Here is a 26396-nt window from a genome sequence, read left to right as displayed (position 1 = left end):
ATGTCACCAAACATACATATTAATAACAGTACTGCTTCATACAGCTGACAATGTATACTGTGATAACACTTCAACACAAATACTCAACATCAATGATGAACCACAGTGTATGCTGATAAATGTAGCACGAATACTGTAGCACAAAGTTAAAAATGCACATCTCTCTGTAGTCAGGACTGTAAGAGCTCAAGTAGACCTTAAATGTGTAGTTTATACTTAATTTGATACAAAAAAAAAAACTGAAAGCACGCTTCCCTCCATCTCTCCCTCCATCCGACAATTGTCTGCTTTCAACCAAGCTATTAAAAGTACATTTCTAAGCGAATAAAATGGCAGCGAGCGAAACAACCCCCACCCAAACAGTGCAGTACAGATTGGTCTCCAGGGGAATGTCCAGTCACATTTGGTACATTCCTGCAGTTTAGCCCTTTAGGAAAAGTAATAAAAGAAAGATTAAAAGGCTGGAATGGGTTTTGTTAGGAAGCTACAGAGCTCGTGTTCACCTGCCTCGCTCCATCTCGTAATCGATGAACAGCTTCTTACCCCCGCCTCGGCACTATCGCGCTTTCGCCGAACTATATCACAGCTCTTGTCACGTGTATCCGATCACTCGCAGCCTGACCGAGCGACTGATTTATTTAAAAAGGAGGGAGAAAAGGCAAATCTGTGTGCTATTTAAAAAAAATCCTTTTCATTTACAACTTGCATGAGCCATTAAGTGATCCGAATTGCAAAGTCAAAAAAGGGGCTTTTTTTCATGGCTGAAAAAACGCATCACACTCCAATACAGTGGTTTAGAAAACCTTTTAAAACAACAACCTCGTTATTGGGACCGATGATACAATCGTCTTTAGACCAAAGTCGAATTCTGGATTCTGATCACGAAAGGTGCCTTTAATTCTCTAAAACCGCAAGACGAACCACGTGTTTATAGTCACGTGCTTGTTCTAATACGGTCTAATTAGTTTCGAAAGTAGCGACTTGCACACGGGCTTGTGCTGACTGCGACGCTACAAATGAGTCCTTATGGTAGATTGAGAATTTCCCTAATTCGATGGAGGGCTTTGTGATTTCCTGACTTACACACTTTATTTCTTTTTTGTATTAATAGTTTTAAAAGAGGGAACAAAGAGCAGGAACAGATGTTTATAGTTATAACTTGAATTACCGTCTCAAATCGTGAAACGTAACCTAAACGGTAAGACGTTATAAATAAATAAATACATGTTAAAACAAAAATTAATTGGAATTGTTGGCAAAGTGCTGTGGTATACAAGGAATAAAACATCCAGACGTAAAAAAAAAAAAAACCTACAGTGGCTCCACCTCGCTTCGGATCGCATCTCCGCCTTCGATTATATTCCTACAGCAGAACGCTTTCACTCCGTACATGACGAAAACATGGGACCTGCTTTTGCTTTTTTATTGTTCAGTGCCATCAGTACACTTTCTCTTTACCATGTAATGACCTTCACAACCACCCGAGATGTCATTTCTTTTTTTCTTTTCTTTGTTTTTAAAGAACTGTTTTTTTACAATCCTATGGTTTTGATCAGTTATAGAGGACACCGGCTAAAATTCACAGTATTTTGTGAGAACAGTGTTCAAGAGGTAGGTGGCCAGCTCAGAGGTGACACTTTAAATCTCACTGCTGCAGACTCTTTTTTTTTTGCCCGACCGTCACGCTGTAAATTTCCATCCAATGGCAGACTGGGCCCTTGGGAGCAGTGATGCACCCATGAGGGAGACAATAACCCCAAGTCCAACACCAGGGCAGCTTGGGACCACTTGTGTGTGTGTGTGTGTGTGTGTGTGTGTGTGTGTGTGTGTGTGTGTGAGAGCGAGAGGGAAAGAAAAGACCGTATGATGTATATGGGAGTGTGACCTAATACGTGACATAATACTATTTCAACATGTGGAAATGTGCTCTTGCCGAGAGGTTACGAAACGGGGCTCTAATGACGTTCGAAGGGACGGTCTTACGCTCGAAACCTCTGAGTGCATTTCATACACAAGAGTGCCTTGTTTCCAGAATTACAACTATTAGTGTGTTGATTTCTCTAATCTGTATATGGCTGAATCGTTTACACAGTGCTATCTCTTTGATTTGGCAACCAGCCCAATGTTCTTTCAGTGGATTTCCTCAACACGATTCCCGTCTCCTCTTCCGAAATGGTTTTCCTGAGCTTTCTATAATAACCTAAATTGTACATTTTCAGTCTTAAACAGTCTTAAAGATTCAAGCACTTTAAAAGACTGTTACAGATTAAATTAGAAGCCGTTTGTATTCCACCACCCCAGTGTGTGTCTGGCTCTGTGCTGCTTTTCTGTCCGTAACAATTTGTTGCAGTTCCTTTATAAAAACAAAACAAAAAAGGGGCTTTTAATGAAGTTTTCCCACGTCGGTGCTTTCTGGGCATTGCTCCCTCCACCTTTGTTTATTCTCGCCTCATGACTAGGATTCACCTCTAGTCAAGTTTAGAGGCATGTTTTCTGTCCCTTAAGACTTGGAATGAAGAGTACAGTTTGTTCAAGCTTGTTAGATGCGTCAGGGTAAAAAGGACATTTAGTTCATGTATCTCCACCGTCTTAGTAGTGTTATTTGAGGCACATTTTGCCCTCCACTTTAGTTTAACAACAAGGTAAAAAGTCTCAGAACGATCTGCAAGTCATAAACAAACCTTGCAATCCACATTCTTGCAGTTTTTCTCTGGTGTGTAAACATTGCTCCCCATATATTAAATGATGCTCAGTTAAAAATAAGATTAAATTAAATTATTTCCAGTGTCTCATGACCCTATAATAGGGGATCAATGGTCATGGTAATCTGTTCTCTTTTTCGAGTGCTTCCGTTGGAGCTCAGGTACAGCTCTTGTCGACAGCAAAGGAAGTGGCGTGCCAGAATTTTCCGGAAGGTGTTTCTGAACTCCCGGATGCGGTACGCGTAGATAATGGGGTTGACAGCCGAGTTGGCATGCGAGAGCATAATGGCCACGTACATGAGGAGCTCGGATTTGCCCACTTGCGTAAAGAGGGTGAGGCAGTTGAGGACGTGGACAGGCAGCCAGCACAGCGCGAAGAGGCCGACGATAATAGACAGGGACTTGGCAGCACGGATTTCGCGCTGCAGGAGGCCACGATGGTGCTGGTGTTGTCGGCTCTCGCCGTTGCCCATCACGCTCCCGAGCTTGATCTGGCGCAGCTGCTTCCGAGCCACTGTGAAAATCTTGACGTAGATGCCTAGCATGATGAGCAAGGGCAGCAGTACGCATCCAAAAAAGTTGAAGTAGACCATATAGCTCATGTCCACTACGCTCTCGAAGAGGCATTTTAGACGGCAGCTCTGCAGGAAGCCCTGGTCTGTTTCTGCTGCTATTCCCTTACCGGCGCTGGAGTTGTGGAGAGGAGAACTTTGATTTTTAGTCAAAATGCAAGCGCTGGCTTTCTTGTTCCAGCCTGCAAATGGGATGAGGCCAATGATGAATGATAGAATCCATAAAATGGCAATGATTCTTCTGGCCCTGTTTCCTGTAACCAGCTCCTTATACCTGTACAAAGAGAGAGAGATTAGTGACTGTATTCTGTAAAAAAAAAAAAAAAAAAACTTTCCTAGAAAGTTTTTGATTTACTGATCAGTGGCCCTTTTTCTTTTATTTACACCCTTAATGTATTATAACTGCAAATGCAATGCTTATGATTCTGACCTCAACTTTACTCTCGTTATTTTAGACCAAGTGGAAAATATCAAAAATACCCAGCTAATTAAACATTGCCGAGAAAACGAAGTGCCTCTGCCAAACAATGGTTAATATGTACTCCATGACCACTCCTCCTGTTCTTGCCAATTCCATTTCTCTTGCCAAACAGGTGTGTTTATTTTTTGTTGTTCGAATATTCCGGCATTGAGGAGACAGTTATCAAATCTCTGATTATAATTTAACCGTTAATCCAAAGAAAGTAAAATATTTCCTATTAAAACGAATCTGAACCCGAGTCTGTTCACAGTGCAAAACTTTCCAACAGTGTCTTTTTGTCTGTTTTGGAGTGATGCCATTTGCACCGAAGAATCAAGACCAGATCTACACAACCCGAGACCAGAGTGATGGCTCAAACCCTTCAGCGCAGGACAATTCATCTGCAAGCCTGCCAAGCCTGGCCACTCAGATGGAGTAAATCATGCATTCGGATGCATTATTCAAGTCTAACTTAATCCACCCATTGCATTTCTCTTCTGTCCTGAGTTCCATCATTAGGAGAACCTGCACACTGATCACTGCAGATAGAAACCCTGGTATATATCATGCATGTTATTCTCTGTGTTCCAGTCTTCTTTAATGTGCCCTTTCCTCCTATTTACATGTTTTTTGAATGGTTTGTACTCTCCTTTTAACTAGGGATGTAGTCGAGACCACCATTGTCAAGTCCAAGACCAATGACTTAAGTCTTAAGGGGGTCAAGTCAAGATCACATTCTCAAATTCCTTTCTTTGCCCTTGTTTGTAGCCCATTTCTTCTTTTTTTGGCTGCTCCCATTAGGGGTCGCCACAGCAGATCATCCGTCTCCATACTACTCTGTCCTCTACATCTTACTGCATGTCTTTCTTCACCACACCCAGGAACCTCCTCTTTGGCCTTCCTCCTTTCTGGAATCCTCAGGATTCTCCTACCAATATACCCCATGTCCCTTCTCTGCACATGTCCAAACCATTTGTTTGTAGCCCACTGGGCCTTTAATAATGCAAGACCAAGATCTAGACTCCTAACAGCTGTAAAATTAAAACTAAGGCCAATTCAATACAGAAAATGTCATAGGACTGGAATCGTGTCCTACAGCCCTCATTCTAACTCCCTGCCTAGTGGTTAATTTAGGTTTACATCTTTTCTGCTCCTTCTTTTCTTTCATTTTCTGCACATGGGAGTGAAGATGCATGAGTCATTGCATGATTACAGTCATCACCCCCCACCCCCCACCCCCCCATCAACCCAGTCCTCTTTATTCACACATCTCCATCTCCCTCCTCTGCTGTGGCTTAGGACGACTGAACGATTGCGATGCACATCCACTGATCACTATGACGGAACACATTTTATAAAGTTCTTCTCCAGTATGTCACTACTGTTCTGTCAGCATCTTCTGGCAAGAAGATTTGTTTGCTTTCTGAGCCATTTGGAACTGTGACAGAGTTTCTTCATGTAGCTTGAGATCTGAAGGCAAACTGGGTTCTGGTTCCATTTAAGCCCCAGATTACTAATGAGTTTCATCACAGACACTAGATATTTAAAGGGTCACTGCGATCAACACCCAAAGGTCAGCGGTGACAATTAATATTGAAACTGAAATGTGGAGTGAGGTCTCTTCCTCAATGTAAAATAAAAAAAAAAATTATATATATATATATATATATATATATATATATATATATATATATATATATATATATATATATATATATATATATATTAGAAATGTGCGTCTCCATCAGTGAGGCCGATGTGATTAAAAACGATGAAATAAACCCAGACGATCTTTTCCTGTTCCGTCTCCAGGAAGTTGCAGCTCTACCTCTGCCATGTCAATCTGTATTCTATATACATGCCTCGTTCTCCGTAGTGTTGTGATGTGTCATAGGCATGTAGCAGCAGTGGTGTTGAAAGAACGAGCTTGAGAAACAGTTCAGCGAGGAGAAAATATCCATATTATATATATATCTCTTGCTGTATCTCCATGAAGGAACCTGTAAACATGTATTGCTTCTTACTGTGATTGGTGGATCTGGAAGCTATCTCAGGAACACACTGTGCGAAGCAGGAATACATGACTGGTGGAATGCCATTATCTCACTTTCTCACACACCTAGGGGCAAATTAGACTTGTCAATATACCTGCCTACATATTTTTGGGAGGAATCCAGAGAAACTGCACAGCGAAAAGGCTCAACAGTACACCGAGCTCATTATCGATCCGGGGATTCTGCAGCTGTACCAAAACGGACTCTGTGGGACGAATTTTGTGTATAGCCGACTATCATTCCCATATATGGGCCTTCCTTAGATCGCTACCATGAATTAGAAGCACACACTTCTTCTGGATGTGTTTGATTGCTGTAGCATTAAGATTTCCCTGCTGTTCCTCCACAGCAATGCCCTGTGCAATAACCCCAAACTCGCCACATCCTGAGTTTGGGTTTAAAACTTTAATTAAACATATAGATTTATGATATATTTAATACATTTATTTATTGCGAGTTATGCGCATGCTCCGCACGCTCTCTCTCGTCACAGCACGGCAGAAGACCACACACATCTCCAGAGTGAAAGGACCGTAGCTAGCCGTGCACAAAGCAAAGAGCAGCTGAACATCCGTCAACACTCTCGATGCCATACTGATTCAGAGAAAAGACTTGTTTGTGTAAACAGTTGTGCAAAGTTTTTCTGTGAAGTCTCTTTTGAAGAAGTTCATTTATGTGACCTTAAACCTGTTGTTCAACCAGCAAAGTTTCAGAACTGCTAACTGTGTTTTTTTGTTGTTGTTAAGGAACAGCTGTGACTGGATTTGTTTACATGTATTTGTTTACTGACAGTTGCATGCAATCCGTAAGATTTACCAGTAATGCTCGAGGCAAATAATCTCCGGGGGCGGGGGGGTCGGGAACGGCACATAAGGTGTTCACAAACTACTGCCCCTACTGTACATGTGTGCCTGTTTATTTATTTTTAACAAAAATCAAAAACGCACCCAGAAAACTCCAGATCCTCTCATCATAATGTTCAGGACAGTACGCAAAACTTTGTGGCCCTGCTGGCTGAACGGATGAGAACACTTCAGCGCACACGCCTCCAAATTATTCAAATGCAATAAACGAGTGGCTTTAGTTTGTATATTTTTATATTCTAAGGTTTAAACACAAATTTGCATCTGGAAACCCAAAAAGTAATTGGTAAAAGATCGTTTTACTGCATCTGGTTTCCATCTGATATGAAGGCAGCTGTTAATGCTGCTGAATCGCAAATCAATTGAAAATGTTTTAGACGTTTTTTGGTTTTTTTTTTCTTGCTATGAACGTTTATTTCAATTGTAAAAAAAAAACTGAATTGGACTGAATTGGTTAGAAACATTCTCTTTCCCTGATGTAATTCTGTCCAGTGATTTCATTTATTTATTTGGAAGTCTTCTCATCTTTCACATTTTAGGATGCGAGTCTGGCCGAACCTTGTATATCTGGATCGCATTTAGTTAATTAACCAACATTATTTATTTTGTTATGGGGAAACAGAGAAACTGCTATGTTGCTCTGGCACGCTAACATGTCTTCAGTCAGCACAGATGTCCTTAGTAATGAGCCAGAGAAAGAGAAATACAAGAAAGTGAGAATGCAAACATTGATTGTGTTTATACGATAAATTAAAGTGTTAACTGGTTCAAAAAACGTAAATTATACATTTATAAACGAGTCCCTAATGAGCGAGCCAGTGGTGAGAGTGACGATTAAAAACTCCCTCAGATGGTATAAGGAAGAAACCCTTGATGGGAACCAGTTAAAAAAAGATGAACCTATTGAATAAGACTCACGTTTGATTTTATACAGTAAAATGAATTGGAGGTGTGTCTCAGTGATGGGTCAGGGGTTACCAGTTTAGTTCATCTGTCAGGGAGGTGGGAACTCAGTGGTTGCTGATCAGAAGGTCAGCGCTTTCATGCTTAAGCAAGGCCTTTAAAGCTCTGTAACATGACCCCTGCAGCTCTGACCCCTGCTTCCCAACATCTCTGGGTTATGTGACGAAAGAATTTACCATAACGTACATCTGACGAGTATAAAGCTTCTGTCTATCCGTCTGTTTATTTATTGACTTTTTCAACATTAACCTCTGTTTCCAACGAACATTCATCATTAGCGTTCCCAAAATCCAATCACTGATCACGTGCTTGTTTATTTTATATTTAAAAAGCTTGTCTTGTTATAAAGTAATAAATGCATTTGTCATTCGTACATAACAGAAATGGGATTAAAGGAATTTGAAGGAATAATCTGAACAGAAATGTATCTTAGAAAAAAAAAACCCTCCTGCATAAAACAATTAAGCAATCATCCTAATTAGGTGCTCTGTCTCCTGCTCCGAACTCCTGAGCAGGTCTCCAGCCGGTCTCGGTTTTAGATCAAGACGCCAATTGGACTTCTTTTTTGAAGGATGGCTCATTATTGGGGTTTCGTTTTCATTTCAAGGCGGATGTCTGCGAATAGTAACAGCGGGTAAAGTGATTTTCACATTTAGGGTCTATGTGAAAGACTGAAAGCTCTCACCACGATTTCCTTCAAAAAAAAAAAAAACATCTTGCCATATGAATCATCCTTCACCACATTCCGGACACACAGGCGTGCACGTGTGATATAAACTATTTTATATAGACTACTCAATGTGGGGAATTTCTTTCTTTCACTACCGCCTGTTTGTCCACTTTTATTCCATGATGAAACACGTCTATCCTGATGGGAATTTTCTTCTATCCTGACACCTAAACCACCCACCCCTCCTCTGCTTTTCCTTCTCCTTCTTCACTGGGCATGTGGGCTCACTCAATGGGTTGATAAAGATAAGAAGGATGTAGATCAGATATCGGCCCAAGTGAACACCTACAGGAAATGTTGGCGCGCCGCTTTTCCACCAGCATCAACAAAACACCGATTGAGTGTAAGGAATCTTCGTGCTGAAATGTGAATCTGTAGTGGGTGGTGGAGTTTACTAACGTGCTTTTTCTCTGCTTATAAACCTGGTCAGAATGAAGTGTGCTTCAGAAAAACGGCAGTGAAGCTATAGTTTACACACTGCTGTAACTTGCTGTAGCGTGACTGGAATTTTTTCCATCATATATATGTTCTGAACCATCTGTTAAAACCATGAATCTGGAATGATGGTAGTTCACATGAAGAAGCACTTGCGATCGTTTGAAAAAGTGTCGAGTAATAGAGTCTGTTCGCACCTCGTGATGTATTCCGAGATCGCGCTGAAACTGCAGAAGATAAATGGAGTAATTGCCTTCGGGAGTGTTGAGTCTCGAGGCGGTTTTCATGCTAATCGATGCGAGGGGACTGTTCTTTCGCATCTGAAAATGACATCAGCGACCCTCCTCCACCATACAGCTCGCTTTTGTGTACAATAATGGAGGAGCATTGGAATGCATGTCCATGCTTCGGAGTTGCAGTCCCCAGGCACCATGCAAGCAGCCACACACTACCCCGGGCTTTGTGCTCAAGCAAGTGGGTGGCCGGGGCGAATGCAAGAGTCCCACAGTGGTTTCTACTAAATGAGAACCATAAGGGAATGCTGTGGGAAGAGCGTCCCGTTAAACCGTACGTATTAATCCGTGCATACCCAAAACGCGCACTTCTCAACCTGCAAATCAGTCAGAAACTACAACAAAAAAAGAAACAAACTTTACATGAGGGGGGGGGGTTGCACTTTTTTTTTTTTTCACCTACGCATGCAGCTGCGGAAAAGTGCCCAGACCACAGACATGCTCACTTTCAATTACACACAGAAAGTGTGAGCAAATGTACTGTGATGGAAAAACAAGCATTTTCTCCCCCCTGGGGTTTCCTCCAACCTCCCCAAAACAAGCCAGTGGGCTTATCTTAGCTAAAATCTTTTCTAGGTGTAACAGTGTGTGTGTGTGTGTGTGTGTGTGTGTGTGTGTGTGTGTGTGTGTGTGTGTGCATGTGTGTGTGTGTGTGTGGGATGCAACTCTTGCGCATTAGCCCACAATTAATAGCAGTAGATTAGTACGATTAATTATGTTATAATGTTATAATTTCAAATACATAAAATAATAACCTTATGGTTTTATACACAAATCAGTTGAATTCTTTCCATCCGGAATTTAAACTAGAAAATATCTAAAACCTTCAGTCAGTGATTAATCTGATCTCAGCCACCAAGAGTTTGATTAGAAACCAGTACACCTTCAATAAGGGTTTTTTTTTCAGCATGACAGAAGTTTGATACACAGCCAGCGTTCTACTGTATGTTTCCAGGTAAACGACACGCTTTAGCAGAACAGCACCCGAAGATGTTTTACTAACCACACACTCCCATCCTGCACATGATTAAAGCGTGTGATCACATCATCGCCCCATATTTAATCAATGATCTCTATTAAAATCCTTAAAACGTCAAAACGCGACTGTTGTGTCAGTGTATAAAAACCTGTTGATAATGACAACAATCCAGCTGTACTGATAACCTATTGATTAGTGACGTCTTCATCACCGTGTCCCTGATCTCAGTGTTTCTCTATGACCATCATCTACAGTAAACAGTCTATGGGTGATCAGCTGTGATGAAGCTTGCATGCAGTATATGGGGAAATGTATGCATACAGAAAGTTGCACAGGTTGTGATATAAGGAGCAACATTTTGAACATGATGTCCATCTTATATTTTGTATAAATAAGTTTCAGATTGACTTATTGACAGCTTTGTCAAATGTAATAAACCCTAATCAGAGGTGGTCCTTGAGGGCAAAGATTTCAAACCTTGCATCCAAAAAAAAAAAAAGAAATAAATACATTGCAGTGATGATCTAAGATGAGCTGCTCAAGTTCACACTCACCTTAGAGGAATTTTGACAGCCAGGTATCTGTCGATGGCCACCGCCAGGAGGCTGAAGATGGAGCTCTGGGTGAGAACCAGGACGAAGCAGGCGAGAAAAAGGCAGCCGTAGAAGTCGCAGGGCAGCCCGATGCTGATGGTGATGGCGAAGGGGATGGCGAGACACCCGACCAGAATATCGGCTACAGCCAGAGACACCAAGAAGTAGTTGGTGGCGTTCTTGAGGGTGGAGTTGATGGCGACAGCCCAGCACACCAGCACGTTGCCGACAATGGACAGCACAGCGATGATCACTTCAATGGTGATGTAGAAAGTACTCATCTCAGCGAGGAGGAACGCGCGTGTCCGTCGGAAAGTCGCCTGCGAGAACACTGAGAGAGTCCGGGCTGGCGCGCGCGCTCACAAACACCACCTCTTGAAACAACGCGCACATTTCCCAAGTGAGTCATTTGCCATCTGTATGGACTTCAATAAAGATAGAGGGTTAAAATTACATGCAAAAAGTACTTTTATAATACATGCATTAAAAAAAAAAAGTAAACATTTCTGGTGGTAAAAAATGAAAAAAAAAAGACTGATTGTAGAAGAAAGAGAAGAGTAAGTTCTTACTCTCACTATTTAAGATCTCACGTTACTCTGTGCAGCTCCGTTGTGGAAAACTGACTCCAACACATGGCTTATAGAAGCAGCAGTCACAGCTCTGGGTCACGCCCACTTGCCCGACGCAAGCCACGCCCCCTGAGTCGTTAGTAGTAACTGTACACTGTGTACACTCACCATATAGAACCTCCCCAGCATGTGGGATGAAAGGAAAAGTGATGTAAAGTGAAAACCACAACATTCCCGTGTCTCTACTTTCAGCAAACCTCATTTTTGCATGTTTTATCAATGCATGTGATGCTTTATGTTTTAGTTTCATATCTGATCCCCATACAAGATTTATTTCAATTAGATTTTTTTCCTTTAAAATTTAATTATTCTCACTTTCTCCTGATTGATCTTTTTTTTCTAAATAGGATTGAATATCTGGTTTATCTGTACAGTTTGTTTCCCACCTTATTTCTATATGATATTTACAAAGAGAACGACGTGTTCATTTTTTTTCTTTACACAATTCAGTTCACCTTAGTTTTTTTTTTGTTTTTATATTATTTATACTCACATCATTAATACTTACATTATTGTTTATAAACAGGATTGATGTTCATGTGATTTTATATACAGGATTCGCTATTTTACATAATAATCATTTAAAAAATGAATTCATAAAAACATAAAAATCAGAAAAAGTGTTTTTACATGGTTTTACAACCATGTGTGATTCCCCCCCTTTCGCATACCCGTGTTTATCACGTTAGTCACATGATGGCAGGTGTTTACCTACGAATATGTTTTTCACACGTAATTACAAATTGCAACTGGGAAATGTACGTGTGCAGTGGCTTGTGCAGCGAAAAACAAATGTCGCATTTGCATCGACGTGCCGCTTTTCCTTTCCCATCATTCTTAGTGTTTTATGAGCGCTCGCAGACGTATTCAAGAGGATGTCCTCGTGACTCTTCCCTCTCCTTCTGTACAATGCATTTCAGAGCAAAGCTTTATCAGCAGCAACAGTCTGTGAAACTCTTTCAGTGACTAATTCACTGTAACACGATTTCTATGATTAAGAACCCTTTAACTTTGAGAACATCTGGCCATAAATTCATCTCAGCAAAGAGACAGACAAGAAATAAAGAACTCCAGCTCACAAAACAGGCACGTGGTTTAAACACAGTCATGTTTATTTGCTTCTAAGCTTTTCAGTAATGCGTGTTTTAGTGTGAAGGATAGTTCGGCACCGAACGCCACACGACGGACATGTTACTGTCGAATGTAATCCTGCCTAAAGTCACATTTCAGTTTCGTCTATACGTACTATATACACACTACCTGACTTTTCAGAAAAATATGTGAATTCTTAATATTAATACTTGGTAAACAGGGTTGAGAAAATAACGACCCTTTTTACAGTCCGCTAGCGTTTGCGTCCAGCAAACCGGCTGGGAATTAAAGGCTCCAAAAATACTTTGCTTGAAAATACTATGGATAATCATCCATTCTCTGTAAACAGTATAACGCTAATATCTGTACCGTGCTTCTACTGTGGAAAAAAGTACCTTACTCAGCAAACTGTAATAAATACGGTCTGGTCCACATCACTGTTCCAGAATATAGAAATGTGTGAGAAAAAAAAAACAAAGGTATCTGAGCAGCAGCTCTGTGTTTCATATATATATATATATATATATATATATATATATATATATGAGTGTGTAAATGCATGAATACCACATGGTGATGTACATGTGTGGAACTAAATGAGCAAAAAATGTTGCTTCCATTCTGTGCCTTCCGCTTGCCATTCCTCCATCACGAGTCAGGTCTCAAAATACTTGTAGATCTGAGAAACATACTGCATGACACTCTGCCAGTCTGGTCTGTCAGTGTGCATCAGCTCATCAATGTCCTAAACATGAGAGAGAGAGAGAGAGAGAGAGAGAGAGAGAGAGAGAGAGAGAGAGAGAGAGAGAGAGAGAGAGAGAGAGAGAAAGAACATTAGACACAAATCCTACATCTCACATGTGCACAAGATTGTCAGGTTTCTTAGCTCAACTTGATCACTGGAGGAATTGCTGTCACCTCTCCTTCTATCCCTCTACTGATATGGACCCCCTCGGGATATGTGTGGATTTACTAATCACTTATTCATTGCACACACCTGCCATGTGGGTCCACCAATACTTGTACTAATATCGGCTAGCATCATCCTCTACCGTTCTACAGAACACTGCTGGCTGAACGTTTCACGATCGATAGGCTGCTTTTTAATCCAGCGTTAACATTAGCAAGCTTACAATATTTCATTTTTAGTCATGAATTCAAACTTAGCAGCTCAAAACTACTGCCTATTCCTGTGTAGTGTGTAAATCAAAGCTCTGCTGTTTAAACATGTCTGAACAGGTTTCCTCCCACCTCCAAGTTACTGTATATATATATTAAATATGGCTGTCAAATTTTTAAAAAATCTTATTAAAGCAATGGTCATTTCTGTCGGACTATTTTTATTAAAAGTATAAATAAATGAATATAAAAGAGGTGAAATGAAAACCTGCAATTTATTCATGACATCATCTCTGTTCTCAAATAAAAATGTTTTTAAAAAAAGTCTTAAATCAATCACCAAAATCCACCATGATGCACGTCCGTAGAAACACAGCAAAAATTCCGTTTGGTTACATAAATTAAAACGTCATAATTGCTTTATAACATTTACAAGAATATTTTGTCTTTATGCTCTGTGTTGCATCTGGTTTCACTAATGATAAATATACATTTGCAAAAAGCAGCCATGGCCTTGTTGATTCAAGGATTAAAAACTCGAAAAGTATTAATTTCAGGTAGATTTAAAACAGATAAAAATGTGTGATTAATCACGAGTTATATATCTTAATCGACTGACAGAGTCCCCATTTGCTGTTATAATGTACTTGTGGAGCTCAGTATTCCAGTTTATTCCAGAGGTGATGATCTTCCAGTGAACAGAGTGAAGAGAACATTCCATGGTATTGCATCCTATGGCTGGTAGAGTCACAATACTTGTCATTCTTTCTCATTTGCCATTTTCCCACTGTAAGAGTCTCAAAGTACATGCAGATCTGAGAAACATACTGCCAGTGTATGTGCATATATATATATATATATATATATATATATATATGTGTGTGTGTGTGTGTGTGTGTGTGTGTGTGTGTGTGTGTGTGTGTGTGTGTGTGTTTTCTTGGATAGGCAGAGCCTGGATCCGTTGTCAACCATGTCAACACTGAATATGAATAAATGACTGATTCAATAGTTTTTTGTTTGTGGTTTTTTTTTATGTGTAAGGGATTCGAAGAAAAGTTAAGAGGTTGGTGTGAACAGCTGAACGCCATCAAATCAATCACTGAAGATTTGCAACCCATAAACCAGCGTGATGTGCAAGATGAATTGTGTTCCAGTTGAAAGAAACGTTACTGTCAAAACAGCACTGTTGAAGCTCTTTCACTTGATGTTGCTGAGGTGCATTAAAAAACACGATCATTAAGCAGAGTGTCTGTAACTCCGGTCCTGCACATTATCAGATCGCGAGTAATAACCACACGTCAGAAGCCCGAAGCATCACTTCGTTATTAAATGAAAGCGTGTAATCGCATCATCGCGCCGTCTTTATTAAAATCCGTCATCTAGTCCTGAAATCCTAAAAGACAGAAAACATCCATGGTCGTACCTGTACAAGGACCTGTAGATAATTACTGCACTACAGCTGGGTTGATAATGTATTGATTGTTGACCCCTACAGCACTGTGCTTCTGATCGCTCAGTGCCTTTTTATCACAAAGCTCACCACTGTTTCGTCATCTGAACATACAACACAGTAAGTACTATAGTCCATAACTCAAATCCGTGTACTGGTAGAGAAAGGCATGAAATACAGTTAAAGATGGATGCAGTCTGTGTGTGTGGTTTAGTTTGTGATTCATGGAGTTAAAAAAAAAAAAAGATTCCCCAGAACCTGTTGATTTAATACTCAATTTCTGTTGCTGGAAAGTGTTGCAGTAAATCACACGTTTGTGCATATTCCGTTTCAGGTTCGGGTATTAATTTCTGGCTCGTTTTATTTCTGGACTGGGAAAATTCATGGTGAAATTCATTTGGGGAAATCATCTGGGTATAAATCAGACAAGAAAAAAAACAATCCAGAAGGCACAAAATTCACCATCCAAACTCCAAGACATGGAAAAGCCCAGAAGAGGAATATTCCAGGACTGGTTCACGTTATCGCTCCTCGGCGTCTCGAGACATGGGATTTTCCTCTGTGGGTTTATCGGATGTGGGGATTACGGTTTTAAGACAGTAAGACGCATCAAGCGATCGCTTGGTTTCCAAGAAGAGTGCGACACACACACCAGACAAACAGCACACTGAGCTCACACTAAAGTGTATTCAGCATGTGGAAATTCTTGATCCTGGATCAATGACATGATTGTAGGCGTGGATCGTGTAAGCGTCTTCCTACAACGCAAGCAACCTCATAAAACACCTTTATGGTGTTTTAACAACGTTAGAGAGAGGAAGCCGGTCGATGTGAGCACTCACGACTGTACAGTGAGCAGAGTTCATTAAAAACAAGTCGTGGAGAAACTGTTTGAGCAGTTCAGGTCAGCAAGCACTGACCACCCCATTCAGGGTCGATGAGCCAATATGCAATTTATGGCAACCAAAGCTAATTTAATTGTAGGTTTTTTTTAAAAGGTACGATATTTCTTTTAATAATAGTAGCTGGACTCTTAGTATCTTTGTACTCTTAGGAGGGAAAATGGTATTCATTCATAATTGTTTATCATAATTACCAGATTCCCCCCTTTTAGCCTCACCTTTAAATCATGCTAATCAGAATAACTTGTATAATGTACACTGCATCAGTATCTAACCTTCTTCCTGTCATCTAATCCATTGCACGAGTCCCTCAGGGCTTCCGCTTCAAAACCCTGCCTTACTGTTTGGAGAAAGGAATCGAGACGATCTTTTTACCTGGTCTGTATTCATGTCACTAGTCTGACCAATAACTACTTCCCCCAGTGCAATCTATAGACTGTGCCCTGCAGATATTTCCTTTGCAATAGCTTGAGTGTGAGCCGAAACACTAAGCGTTAAATATTTGATGCATCTAATTTAACAGGATCCCTGAGGGGGTAAAAAAAAAGCATTTGCACACATTTGCAATGTTTTTTTTGTTTCTCCCACATTTGAACCCCCTTTTAAAAGGGTTAGTTTGGGTAAAGACAACAGTTAATTAAAGATAAAGTGAAGGAGATTATTTGAGCCTTTATTCAGTGAAACACCAGCTGACTGGCCTTCAATCACACTTGTTATTCTTAGGACTTAGGGTCAGTGGGGTCAGTGGATATCTGGGGTTTGCCCAGAGACATCTATGTGTGCGTCATGATACGATTGTCAGTAGCTTCGCTTCATTCACTAATATCTACACATACGCACAAAAATAATCTAATGTTAAAATGTCTATGGTACCAGGGCTGTTATTTAGACTTATTCAAATTACAAATCCAAATTACAATACAATCATTAAGTTAAACAGTAGATTAGTGATAGGTGAAGGAGTCACATGAAGTGTTGAAGCTTACTGATGCTGTTTATATTGTGAGAAGTCTAGAGATTTCAGGTTTCTTCATAGATACATATAAACAATCAGAAGCAATTGAGATCCAATCTTAATCCAAAAAGTTCTAATCCCAATAAATGGGTAGCATGCAACAATTTGATTCCTTTTTATCTGTATCGCACCTTTAACAATGGACATTGTCTCAAAGCAGCTTCACACAGTTAAAGTGGTAATAAAAGAATGTATAAGTTTGTTCCTTATCATTGTAAGTAAATTGTAAGGTTAATGAGTGAGCTGGTGGCAACTGTGGCAAGGAAAAACTTCCTGAGATGGCATGAGAAATAAACCTTGAGAGCAACAAGACTCAAAAGGGAACCCATCCTCAACTGGGTGGCACAGGATGTCCATTTATTATAGTTCTATCATTGTTAAGGTGCGCAGTGAGAATGTTGATCATTACTTATAAGAGGTGGTTACTAAAAATTTCCAGACTTTTCGAGGAAGTAACGTCTGGGCGACCGCTGCAGATCGCTTTATCTTATCCACATCCAATCAGATCTTTCTCTTTTACCGATGACTTCCCATTGTCTTTTAACCCCCCCATGTAAAGTTCACCACAATACATTATAGGAGGTGGTATCAGAAAGTTTGGAGACTAGCTCTTTCACAAGGAAATTTACACACTTTCACCTTCAAAATAGTCCTCTTGCACAGCGAAACAGTGCTCCCAGCGATCCTGCCACTTCTGGAGTGTGTCCTGGAAGTCTTCTTTTTTGAGGCGTGTCAAGCACCTTCTGCTATTTACGCTGGATCTCCGCATTGGTGTCAAAACGGTGACCTTTAAGCCGAATCTTCATCTTGGGGGAGAGGGTGAAGTCCGCGGGAGCCGAATCTGGTAAGTAGGGTGGGTGCGGAAGTCAGATCATGTTGTTTCCGGGTGAGAAACTCATGCGTGAGGAGAGTTTCCATGGTTTCCAAAGACGATGTCTTTTGGCACACTGACTTATGAAGATCAGTGCTCCCTGTGACTGTGAGTGCAGCCTTGTGCTGCCACCTTTTGGTGTGTTACAAAACTTGTCTTGAAACATGTGATACCACCTCATAGACTTCTTGTTTGAAGTAAATTACAATTTAGGTATTATTTAATACACAGAATGCAAAGCTGTATTTCTAATGGAAGTTATTTCACTTCACATGAAACCTTAGCTGAGGTAAAAAAAAAAAAAATGAAGAAGAAAGATCCAGGGCTTAAGTCCTGATAGCGCAGCCTTAACGCCACCCCTGACCGTAAGTTACGATAAAACACCACTTCCCAAAAACCAAGGTACTGTATCTTTTCCAGCCGTCCACAAACACAGTTTCTTTGGCATGGGGTTCAAGGCACTGAATGAGTCATGGCAACCATGTCAAGAGAATGAAAGCCAACACAAATTCACTGCTTCTTGACTGAAATATCACAAAAAAAAAAGAAAAAAAAATCAAAGGTAGTGGCAGTTCTTATATCCGATATCTCGATGTTTGAATACTCCCTCGATCAATCAGAGGCTGACAACAAAAAATAGAGTGAGAGATCCCGAAAACAAATCTAATCTGGTTTGGCTTTGAGACCACAGGAAGAATGATATACAGGGAAAGAAAGCAGAGAAGGAAAGAACAGTAGTGGGCTCAAGTCCAGTCCTGCTTCATGTCATTGCTATTTGCTTTTTCATTACGCAGATCAGACGGGTCAAATGCCAAACGTCGTGAGTGGAGACAGTGAAGGCTTGGAGGTTCTAGATCGAATGACGGGTTTGGTTTGACTTTTTCTGTGTAAAATTTATGTTTACAGTATTTAGAACATCAGTCTCCAACCGTTTTAACACAGAGGTTCGGTTTCTTATTAAATATTTATTTTCAAGTTAGCGGGGTGTGTCTTATATATACAGTATTAAATGCTGGGTGCTAGTTTCAAGATGCCTAAGCAGGGCTTTTGAGGGCTGTATTAACCGTAATATATGAAACTGTATTTTAGATGCGAGTCATGTTTTCAATTAAAGGCTGCTTTCTTTTTTCCACTAGTTCTCTTCAGGAGCTTTTTCTCTCTCTGTTATTCCTATCTCATGGTCCTTTTTTACTAAAGAAACTTCCAAAGGGATGTTTGTTTAACACATTATTGCTAATAATTAGTTTGATCCTGTTGCAAATATACTGGCCTTTATAAGGTAAAACACACGCACACACGCACACACACACATATATATAAATATACATTTTCCCAGAGCATCCTTGTGACCCGGTAGCACCTCTTCCATGGCCTTGTACTATATCTCTAGAACTCTAAGTGAAACAGCAGTGTCCTCTATTATCATTATCGTTATCAAATAAAAAAGCTTTATCCAGATTTCTTTCTTTCGGCTTCTCCTATCAGGGGTCGCCACAGCGGATCATCTGCATGTTTGATTTGGCACATGTTTTACGCTGGATGCCCTTCCTAACGCAACCCTCCCCATTTATCTGGGGTTGGGACCGGCACTAAGGCTTGTGCAACCCTAATGGCTGGGGTTGGTTCCCTGACCGGGGATCGAACCCGGGCCGCAACGCTGAGAGCGCCGCATCCTAACCACTAGACCACCAGGAAACCCAAAAAAGCTTTATCCAGATAATCTCTGTTATTTAAGTAAAACCTGACCGCTAGTCAAACATTTGGATATACGGTAGCTGTCAATAGCCTATAGACAATTTTATATGTTTTACTCATATCTGTATTTGATAATAAATCAAATTTCCCTTAGTTATTAACGTAGCCTAATTATTTGTTAGGCTACGTTAATTCCAGCCAACAGAAAGCTGCGTTCACTATGACGTAAACGTTTTGATTTTAACAGCAATGAATATAAAAAAAAAAAATTTAATTATGATGCTAATAATGCTCTTTTAATAAGGTGATAATTTTGGGGTGCTTTATAGTAACATTATTTTACCATTTCAGAATAATAATGATACATTTCTTAAACAAGAAACGATTTTGAAATAAGTTTCGTTTAGTTTTTATACTGTACTTGGCTGTTCTTAACCTGTCAGGCAGGTGATGAATTAAAGGGAAAAGCGGTAGAAAGTGTATCAGTAAGGTGTTGCATTGCAACGGATCAGCAGAACAGCTTTAATGCACGTCGGCATTGATTTATTGATTCGAAAACACCTCTGGAGCGCTTCTAAAACGTGTACTTAGTTTCCGTTTCAATGATAGGAACAGAGCAGGGCATAAAAAAAAGTCGCTCCGAAAACGTGTTCGATAAAGTGAAGATCTGGTGTGTGTGTGTGTGTGCCAGAAGATTTACACCGTTTTCATCCTCATCAAGAGATCTTGTGATTTGTGAATGTGGGCAGGACCCCATCCATCGGGATGAAAATGTTTCACTGGAGGATAAAGGTGATCTGTGTATTGATTTTGTGTGACACTTCCGCATGAGCAGGGCCAAAGCAGGCCGGCAACGTAAAAGAGTGCCCCCCTCCAGCAAGATACACCGTTTCGTCCCCTGTTTTTGTCATGTACGTTATGTTTAAAAATTTGAGTTGTAGTGTGCTGTTTAATTAAAACTCGATGCAGATGTGCTTTTGGAACTACATGTGGGTGCAATTAGATCACATTTTTTCGAGGTAGTGGGATATCCCTGATGTGATGAATAACACTGATTATCTCTTCATCATGGCACCTGTTGGTGGGTGGGATTTATTAGGCAGCTAGTGAGCATTTCATCCTCAGCGTTGACGTGTTGAAGCAGAATAAATGGGCAAGCGTATAGATTTGAGCGAGTTTGACAAATTGTGACGGCTAGACGTCTGGGTCGGAGCATCTCCAAAACTGCAGCTCTTGTGGGCTGTTTCCAGTCTGCAGTGCTCAGTATCTATTAAACGTGGTCCAAGGTAGAACAGTGGTGAACCGGCGACAGGGTCGTGAGCGGCTGCGAGTCATTGATACACGTAGGGAGCGAAGGCTGTTCCGTGTGGTCTGATCCAACAGACGAGCTCCTGTAGTGCTGTAATGCTGAAGAAGTTTTGGCGGCAAAAAGGGGACCAACGCAATATTAGGCAGCTGATCATAATGTTACGCCTGATCAGTGTATATTCCATTTGCCTTACTAACGTTTCAGGACGTTTCACAAACCAATACCAGTCATCAAAAGATGAAGATTAAACATCAAACTATTAATATTCTCACATAGGAAACAAAAGACATTAATTAATTTCTGCTATCATGAAGGTGCTTGTGCTCCTGTCTGGATTATTTGAAGCAATAATAACCAGTTCAGTCTGCGTGTTGTGTGTTTTGCTCTGGTTTGGGAATCGTTCCTGCTGCGGCCAAACAGAAACACAATTTCTTCAGTGTCGACCAGAAAACCTGAGTGAGTGCAGACAGGACTAAAAACAAACAATTACAATTACCTTGGAAACACAATGGCGGTGTGAATGCTCTCCATGCTGAGTGTCTATTGTATGATTTCCTCTCTCGGCGTTCTCCACCTGTTGCTGTGGTTCGCATTTTACTCCGAGCTATTCTTCTCTTCCTTGTTTTGCCTTGCCCTACACTGTGACGACTCGGTGTTAGACAATTTACACCCTTTTTTTTGTTGCACTGGTGTGTAAAAACCTCTAGGGCACTCACTAGGGGATATTTCATTTATTAACATTGGCTAAAGTAAAATCCAAGCGCGTATCAAGTGCGGTGCTACGCATTCTCATGCACGTACATCTGGCCCGCTGGCTGTGTGTGTGTGTGTGTGTGTGTGTGTGGTTTCTCACCAGCGAGGGTTTAATCCCAATACTTTCAGCAGCTTGGAAGGCCAGGGTCAGATTGCGGCCCTATGGAAAAACAAACATCAGTATTAAAGGTCATATACCACACAGAAAGACAGAGCGAGCAACAAACAGCCAAATCAACAACAATAAACACGTCCGTATCTGTCAGTACGCGCCACATGTGACACGCTACACATCACACACCCAAAATAAACATCTCGTCTCTTCCTCGTAAGCGTGGCTCTGCGTGGTCGTCTAATTACCGCTCTAATACTTGCTTGTGTAATATTTGAGTTACATAATGAACTAGGCTTAGCCCAGGTTTATTTAGCACATCTCCATCGATGAGCATTAGATGCTCCAGTCTAAATGTAATATACGATAACGTAAAGAGGTTAGTACATCCTTTAGTACATTTTTCGTCACGTAGACGAAACGCGGTCACTCTTATACACGACGTACACGCGGTAGTTTTTAACCAATGGAAGCCTTCTATGCGTAAAGCTGATGGATTTGGTATTTTTCTGTAATTAATTAGCGTCACAGTCGAGTAAATACCTGTGTACTGTGTCAGGAAGCTGAAATGTATATTGCAAGCTGCACGTTTCTAATGCGGTAATCTTACGTGGTTTCTTAAAAGTGCCGTAATCATTTAATCAACCTTCAAAAACACAATTTTTACGGCAAACATTAAAAAAAAACTTTCACTAGTGTGACACTTTGTTTGCTGTATATTCTGTCCCTTTATCCGTCCGTGTGCCATTTGTTCATATATATTCTTTCAGCGGTCTGCCAGTCATCCGTTATAAGAGACATAGCAGTCGAGGGGAAGCTTTGAGGTCGTACACGGCATGTTTGATGACTAACAGCATCAGCTATCACGAGCAGCGTTGAACAATAGACCTGTCCTAGAGAAGCTGAGTATGAATAATGTCAACAGGCCAAAAATAAACTTCTGGAATACAGATGTGTGCCGTTATAACGGGTTAAAGCCTTTACGGTTTCTATAGTAACCCGACATTCCCTTAATCTAATAAGCTAATAATAAGTGGAATAGAATAAAATAAGTGTCAATGAAATGTATTTGATGTGGGACATTTTTTATTTATTTATTTGGTATTTATAAAAGAAGTCCCATGTCAGCACTTTTTTTTCCGCTATGGGAAAATATTTAGGACTTTGCCCTTTTCCGATTCTCAGTAAGGGAACGAGTTTTATTTCTTCAAGGCAGAAAAACGAGAGGCTGTTGAAGGAATGGCTGCGTATAGCTGCTATAAAAAGTGAACTTGTTTGGTAGATGTTTCCAGAACATTACTCATTAGCCATAAATAGATGGAGTACTTGGTGTTGTTCATAAATAAAATGCACCATAAATTAAATGTTGCAAATATTGTTAATAAATTAAATGTTGCATCTGATCCAAATTCTGTGACAAATACTTAGATCAGTGGTTAAGGCATTGGACTTTGGCTCGGAAGCCCACAAGTTTATTCAGATTCAGAATACTTGATTGATCCCATGGGGAAACTGTTTGGTTGCAGTTGCTCACAGTAAACAATTAAAGTAAAGATTAAAGAAAAAAAAAAAAAGATGTAATAATAGTTCTAAAAGTTATCGCACATATAACGATTAGTTCCCAAGATATTAGCAATATTAACAATATATAAGTGTGAAATCCATGCACCACCTCAGCACCTGCCACTGATGGGCCCTTAAGCAAGGCCCTCAAATCTCAACTGCTCAGTTGTAAGTCGCTCTGGATAAGGAGGTCTACCAAATGCCATAAATGTAAATGTAGACACTTGCATGCGGGGGCGTTACACAGCTGCGTTGAAGATAATTTGATTATAACAGCATAACCCTTTTATTCAATACATATTAGTATATTAAGCCAAATGGTTCAATATATATAATTCAATTTATATCTAAATTTTATTAACGTGTGATTACTGCAGCATTTCTGTTTGAAAAATGTTCTTAAAAATCTAAATAAAGAAATAATATATATACCACATTTATATACACCACATTTTTTTTTATTACTAAACATTTGTATTTCCTACGTCTCGAATTAAGCACCAAAATCCACAATGATGCCCACATCAGGCAATTAAAACCATCCGTATGTGTGTGTGTGTGTGTGTGTGTGTGTGTGTGTGTGTGCTACCTTGTCCTGGCTGATGAGCTCTTGATAAGGGATGTGTGCAGGCAGATAAGTGTGTAGTAGAGCACAGAAGGCCAGACCATCACTCCAACTGCTACTGAAGTTAGTCACATCTACATTCTATGAGGAGGAAAAAAAAAAGAAAGGGCAAAAATATTCACCAATCACAGATTTATGACATTCCTGCAATTCATCTGCATCTATAATGCAACACAAAACCAAGTGTTCTGCTCCAGGAAGTGCTACTGTATATTCTGTAAAAAACTAACAAAAAAACAATTATCTACTCATAACAGTGGGAATGAAACATTAATAAAACACAAGTGAGGCTCAGCATCATGAAATTGTTTTTAAGACAGTAGATAAAAAGTGCATTTCTAGAATTTCTAGGCAAATACATGAGCATGAACCATCACCAGAACTGACAGGCACAGGGACAGTTTCTTTCCTCAGGCAATCAACCATCAGTGAATAGTGATGAGTAAAGACCAGAGGGGCAGTAAGTGGGAAGTGTAGAGTTTGAAGATGCAGCATGAAGATGCAGCATGAGTCTGCACTTTTAAGAATCACCAACGGCTGGAACCAAATTGCTCGTCCTTGAGCAATAAACCTGATTCTAAATCGGATTCCGATGAACTGTCCATTTAACATCCTGCATCAGTATCTCAACCCGATTGTAGTCAGGACATCGACTAAGCCATTCCCAGAACATTCAGAGGTGGATTTGCTCTTGTGCTTCACATTGTTGTCTTGCTGCATAAACCCATTTGCTTTGGCCAGTCTTCAGGATTTTCTCTTAGAGATCAAAATTCATGTTTGTCTGTTGTTCTTGGCATGATTTTCTTATTGTGGAATGCTGTGCCGAAGATCCGTGTCTTCTAAAATGTAAAACTTTCAACTCATCAGTCCACAGGCCTTTATCCCAAAAGGCTTGCAGGTCATCAAAGTAGCTTTGTGGCAAATAGGAGAGAAAGTTCCTGTGTGATTTGTCGGACGATGCACTTTTGGAGGAACTTTGTTTGGCTTCCCATTGCCAGAGGTGGAAAGAGTAATAAAATGTTCTATTTAAGTAAAAGTTAAAAGCTCATTTAAAATTTAGTCCAAGTAAAATTTACAGAGTGACTTTTTTTTCGGAGTGAAGGATCCTGGTGTACTTCAAAAACGACGAGATATAAACCTTGAGCGCAATAATAAAAAAAAAAAAAAAAAAAAACGAATTTCATTAAAAAACCCATAACAGTCCTTGACTTGTCTTATGTTAGTTTTGCATTTATTTTTATCTTATAATGTAATTTATGATAACGAGAGAAATGTAGCTTCACAATTCAGACAGTGAGCGCATGCTTTGAAGAACTTTTGGCTTTCAGCTCGGGCTGCATCACTGGCGTTGTCTTGTCCGTCTCCATCTTTCTAAACTAGAAACTAAAAGTAGAAGTACACAAAAAACCCCCCACTCAATTACAGTAAATGTAATGCGTTACTTTATAACTCTGCCCATTGTTGCAAAGATTAATCACGGTTCCCGTCAGCCGGATTTATCACCGTGGTTTGCAGAAGTCCCAGAGATATACTTTATAACGCTGGAAAACTTCTAAGTGTTTTCTTTATTCGGCTATGACTAGTCCCAGTTATTGAACAAACATCTGTATAATCAGACTTCAGGCATGCATACTTCATTCTAATGTCCTCACTCATGAGAATAAATATCTTCGAGTAGGTGTGGCTCTTAATCCAGATATTTCAATAATCCCAGTTGTCTCTAGGCGAATATGCAGCTTACAGTTTGGCTGATTTGATTTGTGAATGTTCTCGGCAGCTTGAATGCCACTGAAGTCCCTGAGTGCTCTTTTACCTGGAGAGCCGTTAAAAACATTAAGAGTGGAAAGGATGAGCAGGGGAACATGTGTCGCGCGGCACGTTCTCTCTTTCACGTGCGCGCACAAACACACACACACACACACACAGGTTGGAAGGAGGGGAAGACATCGCAGGATAGAAGCGGGGGCGTTGCGCAGGAGCTCTCTTCTATGATGTCATGCATCCAAAATGAGCGGAAGAGAGGAAAGAGAGGAAAGAGAGCCGGCGAGAAACACAAGGGAGAAACGCAGAGATGGATTGCACGTGCTGGACGTCACACTCCTAACTCATTGTCCTTCGCTAGACTTCCTGTCCCTTTTTGAATCTCCCTGTGCAGTTGTTGCTCTGGTATGTGTTTGTGTGTTGGGAACAGGGCGAAAGGCCAGCTGTGGCTCTCCTGGGTTTAGTCGCTCACACACTTCATAAAAATCGCCCGAAACACCCTGCGATAACAGGCGCTGACGGATTTTCATTCTGTGAGCGATGGGTTGATGAACAAGGACGCGTTGATGAGACATTCCAAGATCAAGGCTGTCTGTGTGTGTGTGTGTGTGTGTGTGTGTGTGTGGGGTGAAGGGTCTCTTCACTAAGGACAGTCAAGTAAAACATGAGAGGAATCCTTTGAACGCAATGTCACACTCTTGATTGATTAATCGCAGCAGTACCAGAGCTATTTAACTGATTTGGATCTGGACTGGATAAGATTAATGGAGCGTCCAACCAAGATGACCTGCTTCACGTTACTCTACGTTGAACATGCGACACGTGACTGGCGAGAGTTTTTTATTTACTGCCCTGT

General features: G+C 40.4%; 2 protein-coding genes across 10 annotated transcripts in view; both read right to left on the bottom strand.

Annotated features, from left to right (window-relative positions):
* Positions 1 to 1407: 1407 nt before the first annotated feature.
* adora2b (adenosine A2b receptor) lies at positions 1408 to 12227 on the bottom strand. Its single transcript, XM_046839902.1, has 3 exons — positions 11214 to 12227; positions 10606 to 11069; positions 1408 to 3548 (listed from the first exon to the last, which is right to left on the bottom strand). Exons 2-3 carry the CDS (start codon positions 10923 to 10925, stop codon positions 2798 to 2800), a joined length of 1071 nt encoding a protein of 356 aa, XP_046695858.1. The 5' UTR covers positions 10926 to 11069; positions 11214 to 12227; the 3' UTR covers positions 1408 to 2797.
* A 133-nt stretch (positions 12228 to 12360) lies between these two features.
* The window catches only part of specc1 (sperm antigen with calponin homology and coiled-coil domains 1), a 99288-nt gene continuing 85252 nt past the window's right edge, over positions 12361 to 26396 (bottom strand). For all 9 annotated transcript variants that reach the window (XM_046839896.1, XM_046839898.1, XM_046839894.1 and 6 more), the window contains 3 exons: positions 23744 to 23860; positions 21580 to 21639; positions 12361 to 13110 (listed from right to left, as the gene is read on the bottom strand). In XM_046839896.1, the coding sequence (XP_046695852.1) occupies positions 13021 to 13110; positions 21580 to 21639; positions 23744 to 23860 (267 nt within the window). In that variant the 3' untranslated portion in view covers positions 12361 to 13020. The remainder of the gene's footprint in view (positions 13111 to 21579; positions 21640 to 23743; positions 23861 to 26396) is intronic.

This window comes from Silurus meridionalis, chromosome 25 (genome assembly GCF_014805685.1).
Source record: "Silurus meridionalis isolate SWU-2019-XX chromosome 25, ASM1480568v1, whole genome shotgun sequence".
Lineage (NCBI taxonomy): Eukaryota > Metazoa > Chordata > Actinopteri > Siluriformes > Siluridae > Silurus > Silurus meridionalis.
The sequence above is the reverse complement of the archived record's forward strand: the minus strand, read 5'-3'. Positions and strand labels throughout refer to the sequence as shown.

Coding starts and splice junctions, on each gene's coding strand:
- adora2b (XM_046839902.1), bottom strand. CDS start 10,925: ATGAGTACTTTCTACATCACCATTGAAGTGATCATCGCTGTGCTGTCC. Junction 3,549..10,605: donor GCTGTCAAAATTCCTCTAAG/GTGAGTGTGAAC, acceptor CTCTTTGTACAG/GTATAAGGAGCTGGTTACAG.